At 49.0% G+C, this 25,962-nt stretch overlaps 1 protein-coding gene across 5 annotated transcripts; it reads left to right on the forward strand.

The window, feature by feature from the left end:
* Positions 1-400: 400 nt before the first annotated feature.
* LAS1L (LAS1 like ribosome biogenesis factor) lies at positions 401-25,547 on the forward strand. 5 transcript variants are annotated; one of them, XM_004381523.2, is made up of 14 exons: positions 401-700; positions 1,394-1,519; positions 2,545-2,614; positions 3,401-3,482; positions 6,953-7,228; positions 7,497-7,543; positions 8,315-8,424; positions 10,232-10,317; positions 10,686-10,736; positions 10,984-11,190; positions 11,540-11,687; positions 17,098-17,561; positions 22,962-23,112; positions 25,010-25,308. In XM_004381523.2, exons 1-14 carry the CDS (start codon positions 510-512, stop codon positions 25,131-25,133), a joined length of 2,133 nt encoding a protein of 710 aa, XP_004381580.1. In that variant the 5' UTR covers positions 401-509; the 3' UTR covers positions 25,134-25,308. The 5 variants fall into 5 exon arrangements, 4 of the variants coding, with proteins under 4 accessions (XP_004381580.1, XP_004381581.1, XP_023591860.1 ...); XR_002824878.1 differs by having other exon boundaries at positions 463-700; positions 17,098-17,619; positions 25,010-25,122; XM_023736092.1 differs by having other exon boundaries at positions 463-700; positions 22,965-23,112; positions 25,010-25,547.
* The last annotated feature ends 415 nt before the right edge of the window (positions 25,548-25,962 follow it).

A 25,962-nucleotide genomic window follows, 5' to 3' on the forward strand; every position in this document is an offset into this window, starting at 1 on the left:
CTGCTTCAGTGTCCATTGTGTTTACTGGATTAGGTCCTGATTCATGACGATAAAAACATTATACTTATCAGCGCATTCCCAGTACAATAGACCACCATAGTCTCGCCCCGCCCGCCATGGGGTGCAAACTGAAATTCCTCCTGTAGTTCAGAGACTCCCTTCTGACACTGGGAAGAAGGCAAAGAGCAATCAGGAAATTGGCGGAACCTTGAGGCTGAACACATGCAGCTGGTACGGTTGCTTTGAGAAAAGAACATTTCCGGTCCCTTGAGGACGTAACCCCACCTGTAGTTTGGGGATTGCAGCTTTCGCGTTCCGATTGGCAGCGTATACGCTGGGAGGCGGGCTTGCGTCGCCGTTACGCTCTACCATTGGCTGCTGTCGCGGCGGCGGTTTGGAGGATAGCACGTTGAGCTGAAAGCGTGCGGAGCTCGGTGGCACTGGGCCTGTCGTCGAGCCCAGTGTCTGTGTAGGAGTGTGGGACCAGGTCAGGTCTGGGTCCCAGGGGAATGGACCGTGTGTGGAGTGCGTGGTGCGGCAAATGTGCCAAAGGGAAAGGGTCGTCGCCCCTTTGGGCCCAGCGCATCGTGGTGGCCTGGCTCAACAGAGCTGAGTGGGACCAGGTGATGGTGTATCTGTTCTGTGAGGACCATACGTTGCAGCGGTATGCGCTGAACCGTATCACCGTGTGGAGGAGCAGGTAAGCCAGCGGACGCAGCCCTCCTGCCTGCGTGCTGGCAGCGCCTCACCTCCTCCTTTGTTGCGTTCCTATAAGGCCGTGTCCTTCAGTCTTACCCTAAGTTGCCGAATGGTGCCTCCATGAGTGGTTTGGACCTTGTCCGTCTTCCAAGTTCCTGGGGGAAAGTCGCAGCCAAGCTCTTGCACTAATCCCATTTGTGGAAAGAAAGGGGGTGTGCCTCAACACTTGTCTATCTGCGAGCTTTAACTCCTACTTGGGAAGGGCCCTGGAGGGACTAGTGGCTTAAGGAACAAGTTAACAACCTGGAGTGTATTTCCGATTCGAATTGGGGGTGGGGGGGGTCTTGCCTGCAAAACTATGTAAGATTGAGTTGGGGTCGACTAACAAGGAATAAAGGTTTTCTCTAGCTGACTTTTTGGGGGTTTCAGGGTGAAAGAAAGGTATCTGTCCACGCTTAATTGTTAGTTGATTACCTAACAATTAGGCGTCATGTGTATCCCCAGCTAGCCCTCCATGCACTGTATGCTGTTGAGTCCCAGGGATATTACCTCCCCTCCCACCTTCTTGTTTTGTATCTCTTATTGTGCTCTGAACCAGTATATAATGGGACTAGCCTACAACAACCTACGTTCGGAGGTGGAGGGTGGACCATTGTAAGGACGCCTATGATGGTGCTGGACTGTGGCCTTTTAGGTTAGGCAACGACCTTCCCCTGGCAGTGGCTTCCACCGCTGACCTGGTACGCTGTAAGCTCATGGATGTGACTGGTGGCTTGGGCACTGATGAACTTAGTCTGCTCTATGGCATGGCATTGGTCAGGTAAGATCTGCACGGGATGGGAGAGGGGTGGGAGGCAGTTTTGGAGGGGGGAATATCATGTGATAAGTAAAGCTTAGCCTCAGGTGCTACCTCCCAGTCAGCAAAAAAACAAACAAACAAACAAAAAAAAACCCTGTGTGGGTAAGCCTGTGAATGTCTGACTTGACAGATTTTGGTACCCGCCTGTCAACACGCATTCCTGTTTTTCTTCCTTTTCCCAAGAACCTCATATCATCTGTTTTTCTTTCCCTCTCTTTCTTGGAATGTGAGGTGGAGATGGTTCAGACTAGGTAATTTCTTTGGGTCTCTTCCAGCTTCGATAGTCTGACTTTTTTCTTCTCCTTTACCTCTTCTCATCCAGAGGAACTTTTCTGAATAGTTCAATGTTCTTGGCCCTGATTTAATGTTGACTTTCCAACCCTACTCCTGTCTACACCTCGCGCCACCCTTTTGCCCTTTTCTCCCCCATGAACACTGAAAAGATTGCTGAGTTTTGGAAATGGAGACATGGACTGGAGTTTCTGACTTACAAAGTGACTCAGAGTGTTTCTAGCTTTTTCCTACACATCAGGGAAAAAGGCTAACATTGAGTTTTCTCATCTGTCAAAGCCTTTGCTCATCTTGTCATGTTCCCCTTGTCTGCCTTAAGGCCCCCCTTGGCTCTTCTTACCTTATCCATCTTCAGCTGTGCTACCCATATCATTTGATGTAGTCCTTTGTCCTAGCAGTTATGTTCTAACATAGTCATGTTATATTATGTCATGATTGTTTATCCTAAACCAAACTCTTCAAGGCCAGAATAGTGTCTTATTCACCTGTATGGCTCTAGTACTGGGTAAACTGTCAGTAAATGTTGGATTGAACTGTCCCTGCTGTGACTGATATCAACCATATGAAAGGACAGACAGTGGAAAGATTGTGGAAAACGCAAGGTGACAGTAACTCAGCAAGGTGTTTTGAAGCCCCACTACTTGTGAGTAAAACAGTTACTTGGGCTGTGCCACTTATTTCTTCCCCAACCCCAGGTTTGTGAATCTTATCTCAGAGAGGAAGACAAAGTTTGTCAAGCTCCCCCTCAAGTTCCTGGCTCAGGAGGTACGTATGATAAAGTGGCCTCACTCAATTATCTCTCCACAGGAGGGCTCAGTAAATGGGAGCATGGGGTAGAGTGGGCATACAGTCAGACTAGTTCATCCCGTCACTACCAGCCAAGCCTAGCAAGAACCCAAGATCCTCACCTTCCAGCTCAAAGGAAGCAGATTCACTCTCTTGCTCATGACTGGTGTCTCAGTGGGCTTGGCCTGCCCAGCTTGCTTGGAGTGGCCCAGTGAAGCTGAGGAGCCTGATCGTACCACTAGGTGGGGACAGGAAAGAAGTAGCAGTCACAGCGCTTGCCCTTAGGGAGCTGACGGTTGAGGAGACTGCTCAGCCAAGCAGCACAAAAATGCCAGACATTCCTGTCCTGAGTGAGTATGTGAGGTGTGTGGAAGCCGAGAGGGCAAGCATCTTCTCAGTCATCAAGAGAACTTTCCTGGGGGAGACATGGGAGGGAATGGTAAAGGATACCCAGGGAGAGGGGAGTGGTACAGACAGGTCAGAGGGAGGCTGGAAGTGATTGTTAATGCTCATTCACAGAGATCTGTTTGTTGGAGGAGGATGGTTGTTAGGGGAAGCAAGTGTCTTTTCTAATTTTCAAGGCCACTTCCATAGACCTGTAAAACGAATCAGGAGAACTGGGTTCTAATCTTGGCTCTGCCACTAAGAGTGGAACCTTCTCTTAAAATCTCCATTTCCTTATCTATAAAATGGGAGATCAGGCAAATTCATCTCTGGTCCTTTCCAGCTTTAATATTTTCTAATTTCTGTACCCATACAAATCAGGTGAACATTCCAGATTGGATTGTTGAACTTCGTCATGAGTTGACCCACAAGAAAATGCCCCATATAAATGACTGCCGCAGAGGTGAGTCCTCAGGGCAGGGGGTATACTTATCAAGTTAAGCTCAGGGGCCTAGGCTGGGTGGCATTGGGACTAGAAGGGTAGGGAGGAAGGTCTCCACCTGGGGTCAAGGCCAGAACTATGGTGAGACAAGTGAGGCATTCACCTTGGGCACAAAATTTAAGGGGGCACCAAAAACCCATTAATCAAGATAAATAATATTTTTAAAAAATTAATGCAGAAAAATTTAAAAATTTTAAATAAAGATAGGATTAGCATTACTGATTTCTCCTTTTGTCTCAGGCTCCCATATGGCTTGGCCGGGCACTGTTCTGATCTTGATTGTTGAGTTTTTGGGACCCCCTTAAATTTTGCACCTGAGGCACTTATCTCATTAGCCTTACCTACCTCACCCTAGTCACTGCCTTGCCTGGGGTAATCAACTCAGATGTCTACACAGAGCAGGCAGAGTATAAGAAAAATTATTCTTGAATGCATGGCCTTCTTGGTATAATTTTCATTTTTCCATTTTTGATAGAGACATGAGTATAAAAAACTAGTTAACTTTCCACTATAACAAAACCATCAGTGTGTGCTCAATGATAAATGGCCCCTAGTTCTCTGCCCCAATGCTGGTAGACAAATAGGGATGATGGGTAGACTTTTTTGAACTGAAGAGACTATGCCTGTTAAAGGGAGCAGATGCTAAATGTGGACATGTGTGGGACCCTTGCTGCCAGATCTTCCAAATATTCAAAAGAAGCTAAAAATTTGGATTTTTATATAAAATTTCTTGAATTTTAAATGTTGACATCTACGTACTGCAAATATTTTTTCAAGTACCGGGGAGCTAAACCTGAGGGCTAGAAAAAGCACATATGATTTGGCCAGAAGTCTTCTGGTTTACAATTCCTGCTTTTGAGAGAGATTCTTTCCCTATTTCATGTTGGAATCCCTCTGGGGTTGGGGGATCGAGTACAGTATTGCCAGAGGACAGAGTTTAAAGGCAGGTTTATTTAGAACCTCCAGCCTAGTTTTCCTCCCTTGTCAGGACAGGAGGCAGATGAAACAAGGGTAGGTTGATTAAGGTAATATTTGCTCTGTGCCAGACACTGTTCTAAGAGTTTCATATGTATTTACTCATTTGAATCTCACAACAACCCTTGAAAAAGGAGGCTCAGATAGGTTAAGTAACCTTCCTCAGGTTACACAGCTAGTAAATGTTGGAGACAAGTTGTTAACCCAGGTGGTCTGACTGGTTTAGACCTGCTCCCTCTCCTTCCACCTTTCTGTTACTTTTCAATTAGGCAAAGCAAGAAAGCCTGAGAATTTCTGGTTTGATCTCCTGGGGTGGGGGACAAAAAGTATAGCAAGAAGAATGCATTATTACTTCATTCAGTCAGCAAACAATGACTGAGGCCTTGTGTTAGGTGCTGGGGTTTCAGATGTGAAAGACAGTCTCTGGTCTTAAAGACCTCACAGACCTGTAAGAAGGAGAAACTAGGAATTGTCATGTGGTCTGTGGACAGTATTGGGATATGTCCTAGGTGCCTTGGCATGAAGAGGAGTCAGAGGAGGCTTCACAGAGAAGGTAGTGCTTGTGCTGAGTGTTAAGGAGAAGGAGTTTACTAGCTCCTTGAGTGGGGCAAGAACGGTATTCCAGGCAGAGGAACTAGGAGGTGCAAAAGTGTGGGTGGAAGACAGGGAAGGAATGGGACTTACAAAACAGTGTGGCAGGCTCAAGGAACTGGAAGCAGATTGTCAGGGCTTGAACCTCAGGGCCTGGGAGGCAGTAGCTAAGGATAAGTTTGGGGCAGTAGCCTGAGGTCGGATCATGGGCGTATGTGGGATGTACACAGGAGGCATCTTCATGAAAGAGTGGTTAGGTCCTAAAGTAAGCATGTTAGGTCAGGATTGTATTTGGTTGTCATTTCCCTGAATCACATGTAGTGAGTGAAAAGGCTTACACTCTTAGGAGTACTTGGGAACTGAGACCAGTTGGGAACTGAGGATTTCCTAGAATCCATTGAGAGAACAGCAGATTCATATCTCTCATCTCATACACCTTCCAGAACGTGTGTCCAGGGCAGGACCACCTACGTTATTGAAGTACCTACACAGTTAATATTTTTTTCCCATCCAAACCACAGGTTGAATTTGTGTTTAATTTCTAAGTACAGTTGTTAAGGATTCATAGTGTACTTAGAAGTTTTGAAGGACTCTAGCAGGCAGTGTGTAGTGAGCTCAGCAGAAAGGTCTAGGCTGGAGGTGCCAAGTGGTAGTAAAAGTTCAGAATACAGATCAAATGTTCCTGGTGTATATGTGTGGAGTGGGAAAGCAGAATATTGAGGACAGACCCTAGGAAAACCCTAGAATTTAAAGGGCAGGCAGAGGGGTAAGAAGACAGGAAGAGTGGTGATGTCTTTGGAGCCAAGGGAGAGGAGTTCGAGAGGTTGGAGCATGAGCAGTGTCATGATACAGAGATAGCAAAAATGATGAAGACTGAGGGTAGTTTATTAATTTGGGCAATTGAGAGGTTATTAATAAGGCTCTGTAGCTTTAATTAAGTTCCCTGGGGGGCGCAAATGGTTTACACTTGGCTACTAACCTGGGTGTGTTAGCAGTCTAACACACCCAGTGGCACCACAGAAGAAAGACCTGGTGAAATGTTTCTAATAAAGATTACAACCAAGAAGACCCTATGGAGCAGTTGTACTCTAACACATGGGGTCACCATGTGTCAGAATTGATTTCATGGCTGCGGGCTTGGACTTGGTAGCTTTAGTTGGGTTATCTTATCTCCTTGCTTTGCTTCTTTTTTTTTTCTTAATAGCACTTTTCACTGCCTGACATATTTGTTTTTGTCTTTCTCCTGTACTAGAATGTGAGCTTCACAAAGACAGAAACTTTGTTTTGATCACTGTTGTATTTCCAGTGTTTAAAATAACATCTGACACATATTAGGTTCTCAATAAAGATTTGTTGACCAAATAAAGAGCTGCTGGATTAGATACTACATGGCCCCTTGTTAAAAAAAATGCCTATGTGTAAGGTTTACAAGCTTCTTGAGACCCATAGGTTCTTTGGACATCTACCCCATACTAATAAAGAACCTTCAATTTAGCCTAGCCACTTCGTCATGGAGAAACTGAGATCTAGAAAAGGGAAGAGGCTTGTCCAGGGCCATGTAACTAGCTGGTGGGTCTGGATTCCAGTTCTCCCACTGCCAGCTCCTTACCATTTTTGGCATCCTATCTCCAACTAGTTCTTTCTAAAAAGGTTCTGGTGAGCAAGAGGAGAAAGCAAAGAACAGGTGAGAGAGGCTCTCTCTCTCTGGGATTTGTGATTTGAGCCTGCTTAATAGCCACACCTCTTCCCTGGGGCTTTCCCATAATGCTCACAAGATGAGGGTGGTGGCCAAAAGAGCTGTGGGCCTGCTAGGAGATGCTTGCCTGTAGCTGGTCCTCTGGCACTGCCTTCCTTCCCTCCTTCAGGCTGCTACTTTGTCCTGGATTGGCTTCAGAAGACCTATTGGTGCCGCCAATTGGAGAACAGCCTGAGAGAGTCCTGGGAGTTGGAGGAGGACAGGGAAGAAACAGATGAAGAGGACCAAGAGGAAGATAAGAACATTGTTGTTGATGACATCACAGAACAGAGACCAGAGCCTAAGGAAGATGTGAAAGGTGCAGAGCTGGATGTCAGGGCTGATGGAGAAAGCAAAGAGGTGGATTCACATCAGGAAAAGGCTCTGAGGCGTAAAGAGCTATATGGTATGTGTTTTTGCAGGGCAGATAAAGGACCATGAGCCTAGAATGCTCAGGGTTAGGGTTGGCACTGGTTATTTCTTTGGCTGTGGTGAGACCTAGCTTTAAAAATTACTGTGACAAACCATCTTCCTTGAGCCCTGTGCAGTAGGAGGGGGCAGGAATTCTAGTTCCCAATTTATAACTCATGAAATGAAGTGCCAGGGGCTCAGGATCCCATCAGGAGCAGACAGCTGGGCTGGCTGCCCTATCTGTCTTGCCATTCTGTTTTCAGAAAGAGTCCGAGAACTGCTGGTGTCTTACGAAGAGGAGCAGTTTAAGGTAAGTAAGTGCCCTTGATCTGGTGTGTTCTCCGTTTCTTCCCTCTTGCCAGCTCCTTGGGAGAAAAGTCCTGAGAAGGAATTTGAAAGAGAAGTGGCAAAACTTGGGGAAACAGCTTGGAAAGGGGTGGGAGGAACTAAGAAGGAGACAAGAGGAGCAGATTGCATTTGGCTGATTCTCCACACCCATGGAAGGGAGCAGATGATGGAAGTTTGTGGAGAATCTGCCCCACTGGGTGGTGGGGAACAACTGGGCATAGATGAACAGCAGATGGGGCCCAAGAGCTTTCCTAGATCAGGTGAGGTTGAAGGGTGCTATTTTAGTAGGAAGGGAGATAGCTTAGAAACCATCCAGTTCAACCCTTTCTTTTCACAGATAGGTAAGTGAAGGGGTTGGCCAAAGGCCACATATGCAGCTAGTGATAGAACCAGGATTAGTCTTTTTATTCCCTTTCTTCCCTACCCCACTGCCTCCCCTTACCCTCTGGCCTAAGGGTGTCTGCCCATCTCCAACCAAATGTCCCCAGTGGATCTCTCAGTATTGGGGTATCTTGTGATTGGGAGCCACAGGGGATTTGGGAGTAGTGGAAAGCCTGGCATTTGAAGGACAGGTTATTTTTAATAGGCAGTTCTGGGGTAACCCCTGCATGCCCTGCCCTGTCCCTTGAAGAGAAGTGCCAAGCCAGGAGGTCCTATGGGAAAGGATCCTGGAGGGGTGGGGGTGGGCTCCCTGGCTGAACCAGCTTTCTGATGGAATCCTCTTGGCTGGTAGGTGCTGGAGGAATTTAGGCATTTACCTCAGGCCATTAAGGTGTGGAATAACTTGTCCCCACGTGTAGAATGTATCCTGGCAGAGCTCAAGAGCATTACACGGGAGAACAGGTATGTAACTAAGTAATTAGGCTGCCTACTCTAGGCTAGAGGGTGGCAGCCTCATTGAAATCGGTTTCCATGTCACAGCTTGCCAACCAATCTCTGCTATAGGAAATCCCAGGGGTAGTCCTGATTTCCGACAGGGTAACCCTGTGTTCCGTATGACCCCCTACCCCTGGCCCTGCCAGCTACCAGATAGGGGTTGTCTACTTTGAGTCACTGGACTGGCCAGAGGAAGAAATGTCCACTATTCGTCCATCTCCTGGCCAGCCTCGTTTCTCTGTGTCAGGTGGTACGTGGAGCTCTTGGCAACTAGGAAAAGCCCTTAATCCTTATTACCTCTCTGCCTAGCCCTTGTCCACGTTTGGGGGAAATGATAAATGGTGGGCACTGCTAGCCTTTTCTTTTGAACTGTTATTGGAGGGTGTCAGCCTCCTCTGGATCATTGGTATTGGGGGTACAGAGCAGGGACCATCCCCTAGCCTGGCTCCTCAAAAGATTGAGTTCCTCCTTCTCCCTCAGTATGGCCATGAGCCTTATACTTTCCAAAAAAATAGTGCCCAGTTAAATCTAGAACAGTAGTACCCCCGTCCATTCCACTCTCCTCCCTAGTTCTTCGAGGCTTTCCATCTAAATTCAGCTGGAAGGAGCTTTGGGGAATCTCCTACTCAGAACCTGTGGAGGTTCCAGACCTTCCCAGCTTGGGAGAGGTTGGAAGGAATCTGGGATGGAGCAGAGCGTAGGTAGTGGGGTAGGTTGGTGGAGCAGGCCTGGGTGGGAGCCTGTAGTGTAGGCTGGGATTGCCCCCTGGAGTCTTATCTTCATTCCTAGGATGCTACTAGTTTCAAAGGTGTTTTATCAGTGTCTTCCCAGCCTAAGCTTCTTGGCTCCACCCTTGAGCAAGGGGGTGGGTGGTAGCCCCCTTAGCAGCTGGAAAAACTGTTGTTGTGCTCTTATACAGTAGTGTCTGCCTGGTAGTACTGAGTAGGAAGCTGGCTGGCTGGTTTAAATACTCTTTCTGGATACTGACCTGAGGCCATAGGATGAGGATAGAAGGACAGCTATTCCCCTTCAAGTCTGGTCTGGGCTAGAGAGAGGAATCTGAGCATACCAACCCTCCAGGGATTAGGACACTTTGGGAGCTCTTGGGTCTGGTTGGCTAGGAGAGCCTCTGTTGGGGAACCGCTGGCTGTTGAGGAGACAGCTTGCTATTACTTGTTTAGGCTTGAGCTAAATGGGGATGAGAGACACCCCTATAGCCTACTCTTTTAAACCCTCTACCCTTGTTCTGGGTTCTTGGGGGTCACCAGTAGTAAGGCCTATAGAGCTCTCGTATTTGGTTCAGCAGTTGAGTCCCCAAAGTTTCTACTTCTAGGATCTGAAAGAAGGCAACCAGGGAAAAGAGGAGGGATAGGGGACTTGAGAATTGTCAAGAGAAACAAAAAGACCGAACAGAAACTGAATCCAGAAGCCCTTGACCTTCTTACCCCAGGCATTTCACTTTTTATCAATGGGCCTGGGACTTTGTCCATCTGTGTTTTGTGGCTTGTTCAGCCACTACTGCCCTCATTATGGGCATTGGATCAGGATGTGCTTGGTAAACATTCATTCAAAACCCACTGATTCCAGCCTCCAGCCCAGCCCTTGCCCCAGGAGGCTGAGGTCTGAGATCTAACATCTGCCTTCCCCCACCCCCCCACCCAAGCTGTTTTGGTCACTTCTGCCAGAGGCATTGGCTTCCTTGTGGGTGGGTGAGGGAGTAGGAGAGTGTCTTCTGCCCACTTCAGCTTACTAAACTGCTGTCCTCTTGCTCCAGTGATGCTGTGCTGGATGCTTTTCTGGATGATGGCTTCCTCATCCCCACATTTGAGCAGTTGGCAGCCTTGCAGATAGACTATGAAGGTAAGGTCCCTGGGGACTCACTGCAGCCTTAGAATACTGTGTTTCCTGGGTGGGAACACCAGGGATGGGCTGGGAGACCTGGAATGGGGGGTGAGGGCTGTTTCCTGCCACTCTATGGCCTCAGGAAGCTCTTCAGCCCCCCTGGCTGAACAAAACAGATAGCCCCACTGATATGTAGTTGTGGTTGTGGGGTTATCCTTAGGTGGCCTGGAATGGGGTAGGGCAGGGTGGGGTGGCGTGGGGTGGGGGGAGTCTTAATGCCGTTATTGTGCTGTGTTAATTGTGATTTAGCCACTAGCTAGAGAGCTAGAACAGCAGAACGAGAAGGGCCTTGTGAGGTCATCTAGTCCAACATCCTCATGTTACAGATGGGCAGACTGAGGTCCAGAGAGGGGAAGGTACTGACCCAAAGTCACACAGTGAGTTATTGACAAAGCTGAAGCTAGAACCAGAGCTCCTTTTCTTCTGTACTTCGTTTTAGGTCAGTTGTTGGGTGCCAGTTACTAACCGGTTTCTCTCTCCCCTGCTGTTCTGCTCTCCTCTTCCCTCCTGTTCTGCGGTGGCAACTCTGTTGTTGTTGGTGGTGGGGCTTGCTCTCTCTCTTGCTCTCCCTCCCATTGGTCCCCACCTCCCCTTCCCCTGTCAATGGCGCCCCTCACAAACCAGAAAACGTGGACTTGAATGACATCCTGGTGCCAAAGCCGTTCTCTCAATTCTGGCAGCCTCTGCTTAGGGGCTTGCACTCCCAGACCTTCACGCAGGCCTTGTTGGAGAGGATGCTGTCTGAGCTGCCAGCCTTGGGGGACAGCGGGATCCGGCCTACCTACATCCTCAACTGGATCATTGAACTGATCGTGGCCAACACCAAGACTGGTGAGGGAGGCTAGCCCTAGCCCAAGGCCTAGGGCAGCTGAGGCAAGTGCATCTGCCATTGTCCTCAGCTTCGGCCCCAGAGAAGCACCAGGCAAACACCTCCTTTATTAAAGGTTTACGTTTGCCCAAGAGGTCCCGTGGCAGCAATGGACAAATCTCTGTCTACCTTTTTCTTCTCAGAGCCAACTAAACTGGGCTGGGACAGAGGGCCCTGAATACTTTGAGCGGATGGGAGGTATAGAGTTGGGAGTCTGGGGGATGGGGAGGGACAGAGCCAAGATTTTTGAGGTAAAAGGTTGGGTGGGGGCTTCACTGGTTCCTTCTCCTCAGGCCGTCGCTTCTCTTTCAGGAAGAAATGCCCGCCGCTTTTCTGCAAGCCATTGGGAAGTGAGAAAGAGCTGGAGACTGTTCAGCTGCCCTGCCTCCCTTGACTGGCCCCGGGTGGTTGAGTCCTGCTTGGGCTCACCTTGCTGGGCCAGCCCCCAACTCCTTCAGCTGTAAGTCTCATGAATTCCATCTGGTAAGAGGGTGAGAGGTCACCAGCAAGCTTCAGGGCCACAGAGCCCTAGAATACTAGAGCTGGAAAGACCCTTACAAGAACATCTGACCCAATCCCCCTCCCACTGACAGATGGGAAAGCTTGGACCCAGAGAGGTGAGGGGCAGGGCATTCTGCCTAAGATCACACAGCTAAGACCTGGCTGATCTGAGTTTGGCATGAGAATGATGAGGCAATCCCCCTAGAGTGCTTAGCACAGTGGCCTGCACAGAGTAAGTGCTCAATAAATGGTAGCTGCTGCTCATTATTGAACCCAGGTCTTCTGATTCTAAGCCCAGTGTTGTCTTCTCCATTATCTTCCCAAAGTATACCTCTGATAGTTGTTCAACAGTCTTCAGTGGCTCCCTATTGCCTTCCTGATGAAGTCTGGGCTTCTTGGCCTGGCATTCTAAGATCTTTCTGATTTTGCCCCAACTTAGGATTAGCCATACCTCTGTGATTCCCCTTTACCCGCTCCACCCTGGGTTTATAGTCAAACTGAGTATTGTGCTGGTTCCTGTAAATACCTGTGGTTGTCTCCCTTTCCTTTTCTCTGTCATTTTCTGACCCTGAGCCATTTCCCTTATACTCATGGAAGCCTTTAGCATCTGGTTCTCTTCTGCTTTCTGAAGCAATATCTCTTTCATTTGGATGATCCATCTAACACTTTACAGCTCCTCAACCCCAGTGACCTTCATTTGCCACTGTACTCAGCAACCCATTTCCATTACCCAGAGCTGTTTCACTTCTGAAAGCTGATGCCTCAACATCCCACTTGGTGCCTGCTACCTCTTGTCCTTCCAGTTCTTGCCTCACATTCCCTGACATCTGTTTGTTGCCTCCGTCTAGACCTTTATCTCCCTCCATTTACTACCTTCCTCAACCTTGCTTCCCTTTGATCCTGTGTGGTTGATCACTTCAACCTCACGTCATCACCCACCCTCAACTCTGCCCATCCTTTGGCCATATCTGACTTGCAAACCCCAAGTTGGGATTGACTTTCCCCACTCTGCTTCCCCTGGTCCTCAGCCTGGATGGCTGAGCTCCGCTCGAGAAAACCACATAACCCTGGGGATTGCTGCCACTGCAGAGGTATGCTTTTTAATCTGGGGCTAGGCCTCAGTTCTGCTTGTCTGAACTTTTACTTTTTTTCTGACCACTCTCTCTACCATTTCCTGACTATTCTAAACCCTTATCACTCACCTCAAGCCCTTTCCCCTTTTCCATTTCACCCTAGCTTCCTCGAGCACATGGAGGCATCCAGCAGGGCCCCCTCAACTTGAGGTCCAGCCCTCGTGAACTGATCTGCGGCTACGCTCAACCTTCTCACCAGTCTCAGGATGAGGTGGCCTTGCCCTGCCTCAAAGCCTGCTCCTCCACCTGTGCTCTGGAGCCACCTCTGCCAGCAGTGCTGGGGCCTCACCCCAGCCTCTCCCTTGCTCTACTGACTCTTGCTCTTCAATCTATGAATGTTCCTGAATTTTTCTCGTCTTAAAACAAAACAAAACAACGATAACAACAACAAAAGCACAATCTCCTTTGACCCTGCATTCCTCTGTAGCTACCAGCTTGTCATCCTTCCCTTCCCGCTCAGGCATCTCAGAAGTGTAGTCTGCACTCAACAATCTCGATTTCCTCACTACCCTCTTACTCTTCAACCTGCTGCAATTTGGCATTCACCCCCAGTGCTGCTTTGACCGCCTAATTAGTGAATCCAATGGGCCCTTGTCAGCCTCACTGTCCGCTGCATTGATGCTGTTTACCTCTCCCTCCAGGAAAGGCCTGTGCTTTTTACTGGTTCCTATAAAGTGCCGAGGCCCAAATCTCTTTATCTAGCTCAGGCCTTTCCCCCAAGCTTCAGCTTCCTATAATCACCTGCATGTTAGACAACTCCACCTGGAGAGACCAAAACAGAATTGGTCATCTTATTCCCTACCCCAGCCCCCAAAGTGATCTTCCTCCTCTGATCTCTGCCTCACTTGGTGGTAACACCATCTACCCTGTCATGTTGACTCTCTCAAATACTTCCCAAATCAGATATTTTGTGTTACTGTGTCTACTTCCCCTAGTGTCACCTTCCCTTTATCAAACTATAAGATTTTCAGGGCAAGGGCTCTCCATTAACCATCTGTCCCAGCACACCGCACAGGTAGAAGCATCAAACGGGCCTCAGTAAATGTTGTTGAACTGGACTGTATTCTGCTGTCTCATTGCCAGCGGTGCTTCACTTGATGAGAGCTGACTCAATGTGTGGTGAATGAATGAAGTGGGAGTCTGGGTGCCAAGACCCTCTTAGCACCCTGATTACCCTATGGAATCTGAAATCTGATGACATTTGGGGTACAGTAGTGTTTATATAAGAGAAAAAAGGTGGCCTCGTAGACAGCCAACCAGGGCAAGGCCTTCAGGAGATAGTACTGAACCAAATAGCCATATCTTCAGATATATGTGCCCTAGACTAGAAGTGATATGGATGGGTGGGAAACTGGGAGAACCAAAAGGGCCTGGAGTAGTCAGGAAAAGCATTACAGAGAAGGCATTTGAGCAATTCAAGCAAGAAGAAAGGAAGTTTCAAAGTCAGAAGGAACATGATATGTAATGGGGGGAGGGAGTGAAAAGAGCAGCATGGAAAGGTTTGGATAGGTGGCCTTCAAGGTACTTTCCAATCCTAAGTGTCTACAGAGTGGAAGCTGCTGGTATTGGAGAAGTTTGGACCACAGAGATCTTCTCCCAACCCAAGCATACCAGAAGGATGCGACACATGCCAGCAGTAACAGCGCCTCACTTGGGTACGATTCCTTGTGCACAGATCCTGCCTTCCCCAGATAATCAGTTAATCTAGTCCTAATCACCCCATTACACAGATTGGGAAACAGATGGGATTTTTCCAGGTACTGTGCTGCAAGTCAGTAGCAGAGCTGGGGCCAGAATCCTGATATCTTGTCCTTAGTCCTGTGCTTTTTCTACAGTGCTTCATTGTATTGTACTATTGCAAAAAGCATCCATTACTAGACTCAGACAGAACTTGGCTTCCCCCCCACCCAGAGAAAAAATGTTTAGGCCTTGGGAACCTGGACCTGAACAGCTGTTACAAGTTTTTAAACCAGGAAAGACAAAAGGGAAGCAAACGGGTCTGTCAGAAAAAAAGTACAGAGTATTGGGACAGAAGAGTCCTTGGGGCCATCCAGGCCCTGTGCTGTCAGTTAACAAGAGAAATTGAGAAAGAGGGGAAGGGACTTTGCCAGGGTTACCCAGTGAATAATGGGACATCAAAATAAAAAGATATCACTGCAGTTAAATGCCAGGCATGGTACTGTATATTTCTGGTAGAAGTCATTTCATTTAATTGACAACAGCAGTCTTTGAAAGTGGAGTATTATACTCTTATTTGACAGGACGCGGAGGTGCTGAGGAGTGAAGTGATTTATCCAAGAGTCCCATGGTTCACTGATGGTGGGACAGGGATTTGGGCCCAGGTCTTGTGAGTCCAAAGTCCACCTTCTTTCCATCAACCTGAACCTGTAACCTTCTTAGCTCTGAGTTGTAACCAGGCAAATCTGAGGAAGGAAATGTATTTTAAGATTCGTATCACTCCTGCACTGTAATGGTCAGACTAGACAGCTTTTGAGATAATGGGTGGGTAATGATATATAGCAGGGATAAGCCGTCTTGACGACATTAAGTGCCTAGACTATTTAGTATTATACTGATGGACCACAGTGAGAGGGAAGAGTATTTCTCTCTGGCTTTTCCTCTAATAAAGTTGGAGGCTTTTTAAGAGCTTCCTCTAGCCAGCCAATATCAATTCTGTTTGAGTCAGTGTCCTCGTGGAATGTGAAATTGGTCCCACCACAGAGTGTCTCCCAGTTTCCCAATCAAGTCACTAGTCCCCAGCCCTGCCCCCTCCTATCAGTGACTACGCACATATGTCTGCATGCAAGGCCCAGAGAGAAAACAGCCCCCTTGAGCATAGGGTCTCTCCATGAACTGCCCATAGTTCAAACTCAATACACCTAGAAGGAAACCTATCCATCTGTCCATCCAACCCATGCATCCAGCAGTGACCAAGTGCCTGTTAGGTGCCAGGTTGTATGTGAGTCTCTGCAAGGGGTGCATGCGCACCTCTTCCTCCCCATGAGCTTTCCCTTTCAGTGGCTATGTATCTGTTGGTGGTTTTGCTGTTAGTGTGGTCCTTTGTGTGCCCATTGCCATCATTGTTAACTCTCCTCTGCCTGATGCCTGTCATTCGATCACCAGTCTCTGCTCTGTATCTGTCCTTCACGGTTTCTCTCCCTCCCATCTCCACTGTCAATGCCCTAGGTCAGCCCTCTCCGTCTCTTGGCCTGGACTGTTGTAACAGGCTCCTCCCTGGTCTCCCTGCCTCCAGGGCGCCCTCCACATGGTCACCAGTGATCTTCAGAATCACAGCTTTCACCTGTTCTCAGCATTATCAGGTGACCTCTCCCCAACACGTGCGCGCGTGTGCGCGCGCACACACACACACAGACACAGACACACACATAGACACACAGACACACAGACACACACACACACACACACACACACACACACACAACCTTTCCAGCCTTCTCTTCGTCCCACAGCTCCTCAGCACAGACCTTACCTTCTATCCAGGTTACTGTCACCTCACCCAGCACTGTGTGCTCGCTCTTGTCCTCTTGGGCCCTCCTTCCTGCACGAAGTCCTCCCTTGATTTCTCCTGCTCTCCTTGTGCTCTCTGCCTCCCCCCAGCTCCTGTGGTGCCCGCGGTCTGCAGTGCTCATCTGGCCTCCCTCCCACATCCTGTCTTGTCAACTGCTGCTTTTTTTTTTTCTTTTCCTCCATTCCAGGCTGGGCTGTGGCTGCTCCCAGAAAGGGATCACACTTTGTGTTCCATCCCGAAGGAGCCCAGCACACTTCCAGGCATATCCTTGGTGCTCAGGACAGATTGCTCAGCTAGGCTACAGGAAAAAAAGGTTCTGCCATTCTCATTTCCAACCTGTAGGTCTGTTGGCTAGTTTGCTTATTTACATAGCATTTCAGTGCAGACTACAATTGCTATCATTTATTGTATGCCCGCTATGTGCCAGGCACTGTGCCAGGCATTCTATATGAGCTATCTTATTTGCTCCTCTCATCAACCCTATTAAGTTAGACACCATTATTGTCCTCATTTTACTGAGAATGGAACTGAGGTACAGAGCTTGTTCAGGGTCCATGGTCCTATTGTTTCTGTGCTATCTGCTCTACCACACTGCCTTTCAGAGGCAAGTCTGGAAGCTCAAAGACCAAGTTCAAACTCTGGAGTATTGGGATGTGAAGTGACTTTAGATGTTGAATCTTTCCTACCCCATCCCTCCCTTTGCTCAGCATCTTCATAGCCATGGGGTCGGTCCTGCCAGATGAGGACCAGGAGAAGCTGCTGCGCATCTGCTCCATTTATACCCAGAGTGGAGAAAATAGCCTGGTGCAGGAGGGCTCAGAGGCCTCCACCATCGGGAATTCTCCATATACACTGGACAGCCTGTATTGGAGCCTAAAACCAGCTAGCTCCAGCTTTGAGTCTGAAGGAAAGGCCCAGGAGCAGGGTAGCCTTAATCATGACAAGGAAGATGAGAAAAATGAGAAAGAGGTCTTGGAAGAACAGGTGGAGGAAGAGGAAGATGATGACCAGGAGGAGGATGAAGAAGATGATGATGAAGATGATGATGAGGAAGACAGAATGGAAGTGGAGGCTTTCTCTCCAAGGGAAGAGTCCCCCACCGCTGAGAATGCCAGGCTCCTGGCGCAGAAAAGAGGAGCTTTGCAGGGCTCTGTGTGGCAAGTTAGCTCAGGTAAGAAGCCTATATCCACTTTCCTCCCCACACCAGTTTCTTCCCTCTCTGGCTGGCTGTGAGTCTTTACTCCATCCTAGGGAAGGGGTGGAAATTAGCAGGAGGTAGCCAGCCTGAGACAAGCCTAGGAGACAACCTGATGTATGGATGACAGCTGGTTTCCCTTCCCACTAAGACTTAGGCACCCTGATAGCTGCAGTGAAGTGTGTAAGAGCTGGGGACCTAAGCACTATTGTGCTGCCAGCTGCTTCAGGCCTTTGCTGTCTTCTCTCTCTGACTCATGCCCATGTGGCTAGTGTGTGCCACATCAGCTGCCAGGGGCACCAAGGTCTTGTCTGCTGGCCTCCAGGCCTACCAAATCCCAGGCATGTTCTGGGGTTTAAAGGAAGCCCTGGCCTCCGTGCTGTCTTATTCCCAGAAGCCCTAGCTTGAATGAGAGTGTACCTAGGGTACTCAGAGAGCACCCTAGATATTCTGGAGGCAGGGCTTGACAGTAAGGAGTGTGGGGGTCAGGGACTTCAGAGACAAGATTCTATGTTGGACAGAGTTAGTGCAGGATGTTGAGTAGGGTAGGTTCTATGTACATGGGGCAGTGAGCAGCCAGGAAGATACAGGCACTTACGTCTGCCAGGATACTTAGCACCAAATGACAGAGGGGTGTGTGTATATGTTTGAATATGTGTGTGAGAAAGGGACAAGTGGTGTGGTGTGCCTTTAGACAGCGGGATGCAGCTCCCTATGTACGTGTGTGTTGGGGGGGGATAGGGGATGGGAGAGAAGGGAGGCAAAGAGAGTGGGAGGAGCCTGCAATCAAACCCATCTTAAGAGGAGTTACGTCTGTGGAGGGAGGGCCGGGAAACACTGAGGGTGGAGTGTGGGGGCTATGTTACTGTCATTCTGAGACTGGTGGTAGGAGTAGGAAAAGGCAGTTGGATAATTGTGTATAAACAGGAGAGGTTGGGAATGGTGAGCTACAGAGCTTTGTGTGCCCACATGGGAAATGGGGCTCTTATTTTGTGTGTGTGTGTGTGTAAACATTCCCATGAGATGAGCAAGGGCCCAACAGAGGACTTGAATAAGATAGTAGAGCCCTTGTTGCAAGAGGACTGTGGTGTGTGGGGTGTGTGCACGTGTGTTAAAGACCTGGAGCCCCAGGGTAATGAGACTCAGAAAGCCACATGGCCCTACTGGTGAGGCAAATGTGTGTGAAAAGGTAGGGCAGGCAGAGGTGGTAAGACATGGCTGGGAGGTATGTACAGGTGAGCATTGAGGTGCAGAGTTGAGTGTAGTTGTGTGAGAGTTGGGGAGCAGGGAACCAGCAGCAGCCCTTTTAGTGGGGTCCTGGGCTTGTGTTTCTGCATGTCCTTTACATACATGGGAGGGCAGAGAGTGCTCTGTATGCTTAGAGGGTGGGGATGTATGCAGGTGTACATGTATACATACAGATGGTGTGCAGGAGTGTTGGAACCTAAGGGAGACAGCAGGTTTGTAAGAGGGGAAAGTGAGTCATCAAGAGGGAGCTCATCCCTCAAGAGATGCATTGGGTATGGGATTGTGTTCTAAACATGTTTTTGAGCATGGAGAACCCAAGAGCATTGAGAAGTAAGAGCCACAGGGTGACAGAGGCAGTGAGATACTGAGAGCACCCTGAGAGTGTCTGTCTGGTGGAGCATGCAGGCTGGCATGGACAGGGGCACAGGGCCAGACAGGCAAGGGTGTGGGTGTTGAGAGGGGCTGCAGTGGAGGGGGCCTGCAGTATAAGAGGAAGCACAGGATGCACCAGCCAGTGCAGATGTGGAATGTGGTGGCAGGGGAGTGGGTGCAGTAGTTGTTAGAGTGCTGGAGGATAAGACAGTTTGTAGGAGGTGGTGAAACTGAGAGGGCTGGACCCAAGCGAAGTGAGTTGCAGCGTGCTGGATATGAATGGGAGAGAAGCTAGGGAGGCCTAGGAACTGGGAGATGAGAGTTGGCCTGGGTATGTGTGTTAGGGGGAAGGTGAGGGCTGGAGACAGACAGTGAACACATTTAAAGAGGATGGTGTGGGTGTGGGTACTGGGCAGTAAAACACAGGCAAGAGAAAGTGAGAGTTGGGGGCTGAGGAGGTGTGTATGTATATGATTCTGCACGTGTCTTTTGGGTGCAGAGTCCCAGGGGTAGTGAGACAAGGGAAGTACTTCCTATGTATGTGTGAATGTGCATGTACATGTGGAGGCTAGGTGGTGAAAGGATTTGCTGTGTGTATTAGAAAGCTAGAACCCAGGGGGCATTAAGTCAGAGAAACTAGAAGTGATCTAAGAAGAGTGAGAATAAGGAGTGATACAGCTTTTAGGTGAGGAGGCAAGTTAGACCAAAGCTGGGGGGTGGAGGTGGTGGTTCGTGATAGGAAGGTAGGGGAACATTGTGAATCTGCTCCTCCTGAGGATGGTCAGATGGTCTTTTGAGTGCCCTTATTTAGGTTAGGGAGCAGGAACCTCAAGGTGGAGTGATACAGAAGAAATGACAAAACAGTCTAGTGTGTGTGCATGAGCATGTGTGTATGTATACATTGGAGGCAGGGGTAGATGTCAGGCACAGCCTATATGACAGTCTGTCCTGAGGGAGGGGGCAGAAGAGCAGCCCAGAACAGAGCTAGGTCTAGGTGTGGTGTAGTGTCGGGCATGATTGGGGGAGCAAGAAGGAGAGAGAGAGAGGAGGCAGTGATTGAGCTCGTGAGGAAAGGTGTAGCCTTTGCATTTATGTGAACATGTATGTGGAAGGGCTGGTGCATAAATGCCTTGACTGGAAGGGGTGGTGGAATGTGTGCATGTCTTTGGGTGTGTGTATGGCTGTGTGCCTCTGTATACTGGACAAACCATGGCACAACAACAGAGAAATCACCTCTTAGGTCAAAGAGGGCTGTGTTTGGGAGTCTTTGTGTACATGGAAATGGAGGAGCATTGAGACAGACTGTGTGTGTGTGTGTGTGTGTGTGTGTGTGTGTGTGTCTGTTTGCATGCGCGTGAGAGAGAGAAGTAAAGGCAGTGAAATAGGTCCTTGTAAAGTGGGCCGTGTGTTAAGGTGTACCTACATACATTCATGGTCATGTATGTTTTTGGAAGAAGCGACAGAGTCACCCTGACTCATGAGGATCAGGAAGTGTGTGAGTGTATGGGGGTGGTTATGAAGAAGAGAAATGGCAAAAGTGAGAGGTGTGGGTATATGGAGGGGTATGAAAACAGGCAGAGAGACAGTCATGCAGAGGTAGCCTGTGTGGTGTGTCCATGCTGTCAATGAGGGAACATGTATAAGGGTATTAGACTAGAGAGGCAAGGGCAGTGATGTAGACAGGGCTGAGGATGTTAGTGATGAGGAGGGGGTCAGTGACAGAACCCATGGGGCAAGTGGCCCCTGTGTATCATGGTATCTTTGTATGTGTAGGGAGATTTAGGGCATGAAGACAGGTGCAAATTCCTATAAAAGAGCAAGAGGTTGGGGGTGTACAGGCAGAGGAACAGCCCTTGCTGGGTTCTATAGGTAACATAAAAAGCTAGTCCAGGCAGGATCACAACAGAGGGTCCTGGACAGAGCTGGAGAAGGATGTAGAACAAAATTCTAACTCACAAAAAAGACCAGATTTACTGGCTTGATAGACTGGAGAAACCCCAAGAGTATGGCCCCCAGGCACCCTTTTAGCTCAGTGGTGAAGTCACTCCCAAGGTTCACCATTCAGCTGGGGATTGGACAGCCGCATAAAACAAAACTGGACTAATGAGGCACTGCAGTCCAGGGACAAGGACTAGAAGGCAGGAGGGGACAGGAAAGCTGGTGATAGGGAATCCAAGGTTGAGAAGGGACAGTGTTGACATGTCGTGGGTTGTTAACCATTGTCATAGGGCAATATGTGTATTGTTTAATGAGAAACTTCTGTAAACCTTCATCTAAGGTACAAAACAAAATTATGTGAGATCAGATTGTCAACAGCAAGTCAAAAGGTTTGATGGGAAGCCTAGGGGACAGTGAGTTGAAGATAATGGTGATGGAATAATTTGGGAAAGGATAGTGAGAATATCGGCACAACTGGAAGAATGTAATTGATGTCACTGAATTGTACGTGTAGAAATTTTTGAAATGGTGTATCTTTGGCTATGTATATTTTCACCAAAAAAAAAAGGTCCTCCAAGGTCGAGAAGGAAGAGTATTGACATGTCGTGGGGTTGTTAACCAATGTCATAAAACAATATGTGTACTCACTGTTTAATGAGAAACTATTTGTTCTATAAATCTTCATCTAAAGTACAACACCAAAAAAAAAAAGCTGGTCCAGGGTTGATAACTTTCCAGAATGCCGGGGATATTATGACAGAATTCGGTGGGTATCAGGGAAATGCAGGAGGCCAGAAACGGAATCTACTCGGAGGAGCTCACCAGTGAGGCCTTAACTTGAAAACATGGGGAGGATAGGGAGGGTGTTTATGTGATAGGATGGAGTGGAGCGGGGTGGTGAATGCCTGACACAGTCCATCCTAAAGTGGAATATCTGTGTTGGGGCTTGGGTGAGATGGCTTGTGAATGTGGAAAAGCTAGGGTATTAAAATATTTCCCTCTCCCTCTTGCCATTGCCTCCCCCGCCTTGTATGAAAACACATATGTAGGGAGGCAGGGACATTAAGATTTCTGGTTTATCTGCCTGTGAGGTATAAGAGGGAGGGAACATTCATTGAATGGAGGGCTTACATGTGCTTATGTGTATATACTCAGGTGATGGGGTGGGGCAGGGGTATGCAGTGAGACATAGCCCTTCCCCCTTTGTGTGTGTGTGTCCGGGGGCGATATGACATTGTGGAGAGTGTGTGTGTATATCTCTCCAGGCAAGGCCAGTATGAAATGACATGGCATTCAAACGTGTAGATGTGTAGGAAATCTAGGTCATTCAGGTACTCTGAGGTTTCTGTGGGTTTGGAAGGGTTGCTGTGGGAATTCTGAGGCATTAAGACCCTCCAGGATGTATGTGTGAGTATATGTCTCCATACAAATGTGGAAATAGCGGTGTGGATGAGAGGTTGGGTCAGTAAACAGCCAAGTCTAAAGAGGATATTGTTGTCTGTGTGGGGACATGTCTGGGGAAGTGGGAAGAGAAGAGCAGAGAGAGAAAAATATCTGTCTGTAATGGTGTATGGAGTGTTGTATGTACACATACAAGGGAAGAAGGACTATAGAGTGTGTGATGGAGTATGGGAAGAACTGGGAGCGTTGACATAGAGAGGAGCTCATGAAAAAGTGATGCAGAGAGGAGTGAGGCTAGAGACACCCAGAGAGGGGGCTAGTTGGGGTGAGTGGGTGGATAGGCAGGTAGGTAGGCCTCTATGCAAACCTAAGAACCAGCTAATCAGCCTGCTCTGATCACTTCCTTTTGCTTCGCAGAAGATGTGCGATGGGGCACATTCCCCTTAGGCCGGATGCCGAGTCAGACTGAGGACCCAGCGGAGCTTATGCTGGAAAATTACGACACCATGTATCTTTTGGATCAGCCTGTGCTAGACCAGCGGCTGGAACCTCCGATGTGCAAGACTGGGTGAGTGCCCATGGCAGCAGGATTTCTCACCCCTGTTTTACTGTACGTAGGAGGGAGTAAGAAAAGTGGGCTGAGTGAGGGAATTAGCCATCCCTAGTGAGGGCCTAAATGAGTGAAGTTGGGTCCTTGCCATGACTCCCAGCCCCAAGTTGAGGGAGCCAGTGAGGCAGCCGTGCAGAACTGGCTTGGCATCCCTCAAATTACATCTAACGTGTGTGTGCTTATGTATGTGTTTGTGTGCATTTTGAGGGGGGGAGGGGTCCATAGCTTTCAACAGATCCTCAGAATCATCTACCAGCCCCAAAAGGTCAAGAACGGTTGCTCTAATCCAGCTTCCTCATGTTCCTGAGGAGAAAACTGAGGCCTAGAAAGGGGAAGGGATTTGTCCAAAGGTGCACAGAGAGTAATCATTAGGCCTCCCCGCATTGTCCAGGCATCTTGATAGCAAGGCCTGCGCAGGGCTCCATGCTCTGCCTCGAAACTCACCTCTGGATCACAGGCATGGGAGCCCTTGGGTCATCAGGGAGCCAGGAACCAAGCAGCCCTTGCTGAGGGGCTGTGCTGGTAGCACAAAGAAGCCCATCCAGAGGGCCTGTACATTCCGGAATGCTGGGCCAATGTGACCAGGAGAATCCTGTGAGTACCAGAGAGAGACCCCTTTGGGCCCCTGAAATTGAGAATCTATCCCTGTGCTGCCTGTCCTGGCTTACCCACTCCCTGGGAGATGACTCCCTCTTCATCTGGGCATCCTGGGAGAGGGCAATTGAGCCCAGGGGCTCTATCAGCAGGCCAGGCCCAAGTCAGTGGGGCCTGGCCAGGGGGCAGCAGGCCTCCCGGAGAGGCGAGGAGAGGTGGCAGCTGGGGAATCCAGGTAGTCTGTAGTTGGGAGCAGGGCCCACATATCTGAGAGAGAGGCCTCTTCTCCTCTTAGCCCCAACTAGCCTGACCTTGGGTAAGGCTGACTGAGTGAGCACCAGGGTATCAAGGATGAAGTGTGGGCAGGTGGAGCTGTTAAATCTAGAAAGAAGTAGATTTGGCCCAGCTCCCACACTCCTGTAGTAGGGAGGCTTCCTCTCCTAGGGCAAGGCATGCCCACCCTGCTTCTTGTCCCAGCTCCACCCCTGACTTGGCTATGTGGCCCTTCCCATCTCTGGGCCTCAGTTTCCTTCTCTGTAAGATTGTGGGTGATGGGAGTGGATGGGACTAGATCATCTCTAAGGGTTTTTTCGGCTGCAGTCATGTAACCATGGATCTGCCTGAGGGGAAGAATGATGGCTTTGCTCTTAGCTGTCACCCTTATCCAGCTGGAAGGGCCTGTGGGAAGGAGGGGAAGCAAGAGTGTTCTGAGTAGGCAGGGCTGGGTCGGGGTGGGGGGGTGGGGGAAACAGTCGTCTCCCTAGAGCAATCTGCATTCCTGGAGTGGGAGCTGGGCCTAGCCCTGCAGTACCAAGTCTGGATCCCTTTAACCAGCTGTTGTGGGGGGCGATGTCCAGCCCAGGGTCCTCTTGGCCACCAAGCTCTAGGGCGTTGGAAGAAGGCCATGTTAAGGCAGTTACTTTGAATATCTTCCTGGGAGTTGGATGGTACAGGGTCGGTTCCCTCCTGTACCTCAGCCTGAACAGCTCTGCTTTAATCCGATTTATGTATTGGGGCTCTGAATAAAGTTTCATTTGATAAGTTCCACTCCTCCTTCCCTCTCTCCCTCAGCTGAAGGGAGGGCAGAGCCATCCCTAAAGCCCACCTGAAGTGGTTTCTCAGATTTGCACCCATCTGTCTCAGTAAAACCAGGCAGGAAGGTGGGGGCCTTTCCCATAGACATACACACATCAAGCACCCTTGGCCCATGCAGAGCCTAAAGCTGCCTCGTTCCCTGACTGACCCCCTACTCTCTCTGCAGCACCCTGGGCCTAAGCTGTGGCATCGGCAGTGCCAACTACAGCAACAGCAGCAGCAACTTTGAGGGCTTTCTCTGGAGCCAAGGGCAGCTGCATGGGCTCAAAACTGGCCTGCAGCTCTTCTGATGTAAGCCCTGGTGCAAGTATGCATCCAACCCTGCCAGGGCAACAGCCCATCCCCCAATGTGCCTGATGCTCCATGAAACAACCTGGGAGACAGCCCGAATCATCTTTCCACTACAGTGGGATTTTTAATGTGTTTTGGGGTTTTCGTTTTGTTTTGAAAAACAATAAACAGGCAAATGTAGTTTTGGTGTTTGAGTGTTTGTGAGGTGAGGGGGTGTATGCTGGGTCAGATGAATGTCATTTTCCCTTCTTTATTCTGGGGGCTCCAGAGAAGGTGGAATCATAACAGGGCTTCGACCGGGAGGTGGGTCCTGAGGCCCTTTGGGCCTACTGCCCGATTGCTCCCACTGCCAGGCTCCACCTGTACCTTCTGCTTGATTCCTCAGACCATCTTTGCTCTCCTCAGCTCTAGCATGGGGCAGGCTCACTTGGAAGCATCAGGCCCCACAGGAGAGAAATTGCTGGGCATCTGCTTAGAGCCTCACAGTGAGTGAGAAGACCCAGGCCTTCCTACTGCTGCCCAGCAAGGTTCTGGCTCATCATCCTGCTCATCTCTAAGGGCTCATCCTCTGGTTGAACAGCAGCAGATGTAATTGACATTTGTAAAGACTCCACCCAGGTTATACATTTTTTTCAAGTGTATATGAAACATTTACCAAGATAGATCGTATTCTGATGAATAACAAAAAAGAAGTTGAAAGCCAGAGAGAAGTCTGTCTTTGTCATTTTTTCTACCCCTTTGGCTTAGAAAAGATTCCCTGTGGTGGGCATTGGAGCCAGAGAAACGTCTTAGGTACTGGCCCAGAGCCCCTTCTCTATGATAACCCAA

Source organism: Trichechus manatus, unplaced genomic scaffold (assembly GCF_000243295.1).
Source record: "Trichechus manatus latirostris isolate Lorelei unplaced genomic scaffold, TriManLat1.0 scaffold00086, whole genome shotgun sequence".
NCBI classification, from domain to species: domain Eukaryota; kingdom Metazoa; phylum Chordata; class Mammalia; order Sirenia; family Trichechidae; genus Trichechus; species Trichechus manatus.

Coding starts and splice junctions, on each gene's coding strand:
- LAS1L (XM_004381523.2), top strand. CDS start 510: ATGGACCGTGTGTGGAGTGCGTGGTGCGGCAAATGTGCCAAAGGGAAA. Junction 701..1,393: donor ATCACCGTGTGGAGGAGCAG/GTAAGCCAGCGG, acceptor GTGGCCTTTTAG/GTTAGGCAACGACCTTCCCC. Junction 7,544..8,314: donor ACGAAGAGGAGCAGTTTAAG/GTAAGTAAGTGC, acceptor CTTGGCTGGTAG/GTGCTGGAGGAATTTAGGCA.